Source organism: Cyprinodon variegatus, unplaced genomic scaffold, assembly GCF_000732505.1.
Source record: "Cyprinodon variegatus isolate N-32 unplaced genomic scaffold, C_variegatus-1.0 Scaffold94, whole genome shotgun sequence".
Lineage (NCBI taxonomy): Eukaryota > Metazoa > Chordata > Actinopteri > Cyprinodontiformes > Cyprinodontidae > Cyprinodon > Cyprinodon variegatus.
In genome coordinates, this window is record NW_015150547.1 from 1,565,150 (window position 1) to 1,570,397 (window position 5,248).

At 38.5% G+C, this 5,248-nt stretch overlaps 1 protein-coding gene across 2 annotated transcripts in view; it reads left to right on the forward strand.

The window, feature by feature from the left end:
* The first annotated feature begins 1,546 nt into the window (after positions 1 to 1,546).
* The window catches only part of LOC107084197 (coiled-coil domain-containing protein 92-like), a 6,940-nt gene continuing 3,238 nt past the window's right edge, over positions 1,547 to 5,248 (forward strand). The window contains exons 1-3 of one of the 2 annotated variants that reach the window (XM_015373908.1): positions 1,547 to 1,791; positions 1,955 to 2,141; positions 2,240 to 2,287. In XM_015373908.1, coding sequence (XP_015229394.1) covers positions 2,012 to 2,141; positions 2,240 to 2,287 — 178 coding nt within the window. In that variant the 5' untranslated portion in view covers positions 1,547 to 1,791; positions 1,955 to 2,011. The remainder of the gene's footprint in view (positions 1,792 to 1,954; positions 2,142 to 2,239; positions 2,288 to 5,248) is intronic. The other variant, XM_015373907.1, reaches the window with a different exon arrangement.

Below are 5,248 nucleotides of genomic sequence, written 5' to 3' on the forward strand. Positions count from 1 at the left end.
AGTAACGAAGTATTTGTACTTCGTTACTTCCCATCTCTGGGTTAGATACAGCATTTAACTTGATAGTAATGCAGTTTGCACGAATATGCATATTTTTCAGGCAAATTTAAGCATGACTTTTGTCTTGGGCTGCACGGTGCAGCAGTATGTAGCCCTGTTGTCTTGCACCAAGAAGGTTCTGCGTTTGATTCCCTGCTCGGGGTCTATCTGCATGGAGTTTGCATGTACAAAAACACATGACTGTTAGGTTAATTGGTATCTCTAAATTGTCCTTATAGGTGTGTGTTACGGTACAACCTGGACAGGTAGGCACCAGCCCCACTGCGAGCCTGATGGTATAAGTAGAAAAAGATTAATGGATGGACTCCTGCCCCTATAATGGATGGGGAAAGAGAGAAGTGACGTATGCATTTAAGAAGTCTGCATAAAACCGACAGAACAAAACAGAACTGCTTTCGGCACAAGATGCTTTGGGCAAATAAATGCAATGAGGGAAGTTTTGGGAATGTTTAGGGTTTGACCCTTACTGTTCAACATGATTTTACACCAGTGCAGGAAGAAAAACATGGAAAATTGGGTTTGATTTGGAAACACTTGAGAGGCCTGCAAAAAAAGAAGCCATTGATTGTTGCATCAGTGTCTGACCTCATAAATGCACTGGAAGAACAATCATATATACTTAGACAGTTTATATAGGAGACACACCCCATACATGTTGAGGAAAACCCTTCTCTGAAGAGAAAAAGCTGTAACAGCTGCAAAATGTTGCTGAGATTCATACTGCAGTGTCTTGTGATGCTGCAAGGGCTGTTGGGTAATGTTAGGATGGGGATGGGAGGGGGGGTATCAGCATGTTATCCTAGCTTTGAACTAAAAATGTTTTTTGATGTTGGTAGTCTGTTTATACTAGGTTAACATTATGTTTGTAAGTGCTAAACAATGGACCATAAGGAGAATATTCCACCAGTTGGATGTTATCAAAAAGGAATCCTTTGTTATTTGAGACAACAGAATCAATGCATTGCATTTAAATATTTGTTCCAGCAGTTATTGTCTACATGCTGTTAAATTTGGTCAAATATCAAATTCTTTGCGTTAAAAATTTAAGTTGCACCACATGCATGTACACAAAAAATAATAATAACGCAACCGCTTTTACTGAATCGCATTTAGTTACTTTAAAACAATTATTTTATGTCCTACCCTTCTAACATTAAACAATTTTGTTAAAGTAACTAAATATGATTAAGTAAATACCAAAAATGGTTGCATTATTTTTTTCAGTGTAGGTGTTAAATCTTTTGGTAAGACAGTTAGGCTCCAGTAAAATAATCAGAGTTTAAAGATGTAATGCTTTGTGTGAAACCTTAGAGAAAAACGCATGCTCTTCAAATGTGCATACAGTATAATTTCTGAAATTAAAAAGAGGTACATTGTCCCATTGGCAGCTTCTACAATCAAGCCTCTTCCCCTGATCTGCTTCTCGGGGGCACTAATAACCCCTCATAGCTCGGTGCTTTGTTGTGAGCGCAGCGCAGCGCCGCACTGCACGTAACAGCAGAAGGTGAAGAGTAGGTTATATCCACTCAGCCTGATGCTGCAGGATTCATTCATGCTTTGCAGGAGGCGCACCGAGAAACAGCTGCAAAAGCAAACATAACAGCTGGAGAGCGTCATTTAGCGCATTCGGGTTTTTATTTCATTTTGTCCGCATTTTGGCTGCATCGAGGACAGACACCGGTCCGGGATCCATGAGACATCCTTTAGACTGGATACCGCTTCAGTATCACGGTAGGCCACAGACAAGATTATTACGCTCTAAACACCGGAAAACGCGCGCATTAATCTGACCGAATGCAACTAAAATAAAAGAGAAGATGGATGAGTGATTTATCTGCTATTTCCTTTGATCAATCGGGAAATCATTTCTTATGAATATACTCAATGTTATCAGGTGATGTCACTGATGTCCAGCTGCTGACATCTGTTCAGGTTGCGTGAAGGTGGAGTCATGGACGCCGGGAGGCTGGAGCAGCAGGTGGCCAGCGTGGAAAGGGGGATCTGCTTCCTGAAGCAGGAGCACCTGGCCATGCTGACCGGCCTGCAGCTGGAGATCACACACCTGAAGAGGCGCTGCCAGGGTCAGTCCCAGCTCTGCAGCTTCTAGCACAGAGAATCCTGCCTGCTTTGTCTCCTCCATCTATATCCTCTCTCCTAATCTGCCTCTTTCTTTGTACAGAGCTGAGCTGTGAGCTGGACTCCAGGTTTCCAGACAGAAACACTTCAGGTAAGATTACATTCAGAGAGTAATTAGCCTAATTGATTAATTATAACTGAAACTAGAATAAAAATAGGCATTTGGTTCCCTGAGCAAGTGCTGATGCAGCTGTTTTATAGATAAACAAACAAACAAGCAAATAAATACATTGATATAGAGAGATTGAAGAGGAGGGAACAGGAGAAATGGTTTACAGATAACATACATCTATATTCAGCCCCTTTGCTCTCAATACTATGAACTGCCAAATGTAAAAATTTACTTTTACTATGTTTCTTCAAATTTGTTGGTTTTATCTAATATTTAGCAGCAAATAAATCTACTTTAACATCCTATCTTAATGTTATATTTGTATCGTATGCCAAAAAAGTTAAAAAGCAATCAACTGGACTTTGTTTCCAATTTTCAAGACGTGTCGCTTCCTATCCAGGACCAGTATTGGGTATTGCAGGCTAACAAAGAACCCTAACGACTCCCCATTCCTAAGGGGAGGAACTGTTCTTCCTGTCCAATTTGCATGTTTTTTTAAAGCCAAAACAAGGCTTTGTTTTGGTCCACTCTATAAAGCCTCGAACTCATGGCTAATTCTGACATTTTGAATTGAAAAAGTTTCCTGGATGGGAATTGAAATGTCTTCTAACTTGGAAACAAAGTCCAGCAGATTGTTTTCTAACATATATTTGTATCAAAAATTTATATATATAATTTAAAAATCTTAATCTTAAATATATATGTGAATCTCTATCTTACATCTAAATCTTAAATGCAAATATATATCTTAAATCTTATATTTAAATATGCATCTTAAATCCTAATCTTAAATCTAAATATATATCTTTAATCTTAATTTTTTTCTTCGAGTCTAAGTATTATAACTCTTATTTGAATGTTTAAGCAAAACTTGACTTGATCTTAAACTGATATTTTTATATCTAAATCTTCAGAAGATATGGTAATTAACCAGGCTGTTTAACAGCTGAACATCTGGTCACACCTGCAGCACATGGGAGCACCAACAGGAAGAGGCATCGTCACTTCCTGATCTGCACTGGTAGCATAGTCTATACCAGGCATCCCCAAAGTCGGTCCTCAAGGCCCGCTGTCCTGCAGGTTTTAGAGGTTTCCCTGCTTCAGCACAGCTGATTTCCATTGATTGCTGATTAACAGGCTTTTGCTGAACTGCAATCATCAGAATAAGTAGGGAAACCTCTAAAACCTGCAGGACAGCGGCCCTTGAGGACTCACTTTGGGCATGCCTGGTCTATACCATCAGCATTACATGAAAATAGACCAATATTACTTATTTCTGTCACCATTTACTGAAAGCCCACTAAAGTACATTCTCTAAAAGGTTAATAACCACTTACATCCTTTTCGCTTAGTCACTGATCTTTACCAGATCTCTCTCAGAAATGTTACCCCTGTCCTACTTCCTGCAGCATATTAATCTTCTTTATATTTGTAAATAATTCCAGTCATTTTAGATTTTATTTCATTGTACCTGTGTCGTAAATAGTGCATAATCTAAAGAACAACATTGTTGTTCTTTAGATTATGCACATTGTTCCATTGTAATTCACCGGACTGCTTTGAACATGTCTAATAAGGATGTTAGAGAAAGAAGTAATTTAATGTAAATAATGATGAAACAACTTCCCAAATAATTAATTCATTTTCTGAGCAACATTGTTTTAATGATTTAAAGATAGAAAAAAGAACTTATGTTCCCCTAATTAAATTATTTAATGGTGACCTGGTTGAATATCTGGTTTATGGTCCGGATCGGTTAGTGGCAGGCATCTTTTAAAGGACCCAACATACCAATTAAAATGGTGACCAGGCTGTGGGCGTGGCCACACATTGATCTGCTAGAGGGGACTTGGTAAATAGCACATTTTCTAAATATTATAGTCAGAGATTAAGATGTTACATAAGGATTTAGATTTGACATTTACATCAAAAATATATATTTAGATTCAACATTTTGATCCAGGATACACTTTTATTTAAGATATTTATTTAGGTTTAGATTTAATATATATTTTAAAAATATAGATTTAGATTTAGATTTAGGATTTAGATATAATAGCTTTAGATAGAGATTCATGATTTACAGGGGAAATGTTCAATGTTCATGTTAATGCTTGCCGTAAATGTAACTTTGAAGGCGAAAACAAACAAAACTAAATAGAGCCCAGGTCAGATAATCTCCATCCAGGAGAACAAAGGCAAAGTTCACACTGCAGGTCTAAATGCTCAATTACATCTGACCATCTTAGTTTGTGTCCCTGAAGCCGCATGCACAAAAAATAACAAGAGGTGTCAGAACTCAGTGTCTATAACCCCATTTACGCAACCTTTTAGAAGCCTAGAGTGGTCTGAGCACGGTAAAGGAGAAAACCATTGAGTGTAAATGGAACACAAAACTGATCCGGTCTGTGCCAGACACAACCGAACCGTGCTAACATGGTACTAGTCCATCAGTAGGGCTCAGGTTGAGGTTGAGGTTCAGTTGAGGCTCAGTTTTCACATAAGAAAAAGAGCAAAGACTGCGTCATCTCCTTATACTCAGCCTCCGTAATCATGTAATTTCAGACATTCATAAAAATACTAGCTTCTCTACAGTGCCACACGATTTCCAGTGATGATTCTGCTTACGTAGCAGTGTAATTGTTTTCTCTGTCTGTAAGCCCTGATCAGACTATCGTTTGTCGTATCCACTTCCTAAAAGCCGACTCTGTCAAGTAAATTCACCAAAGGCTGCCTTCTTCGTCCGACTCTCTACAAACAACGAAATATCACAATGAAAACAAAACATAACTTCCTGAATGTTACGGGTGCCGCCATGTTGATTTGCTTGTTTACTTCTAGAGAGCAGTAGTGACGTAGACCGTCACTATGAGGCGAGGAATCGTGATATTGTGATGTGTAAACTAGGGATGCACGATATTGGGAATTTGGCCGATATCT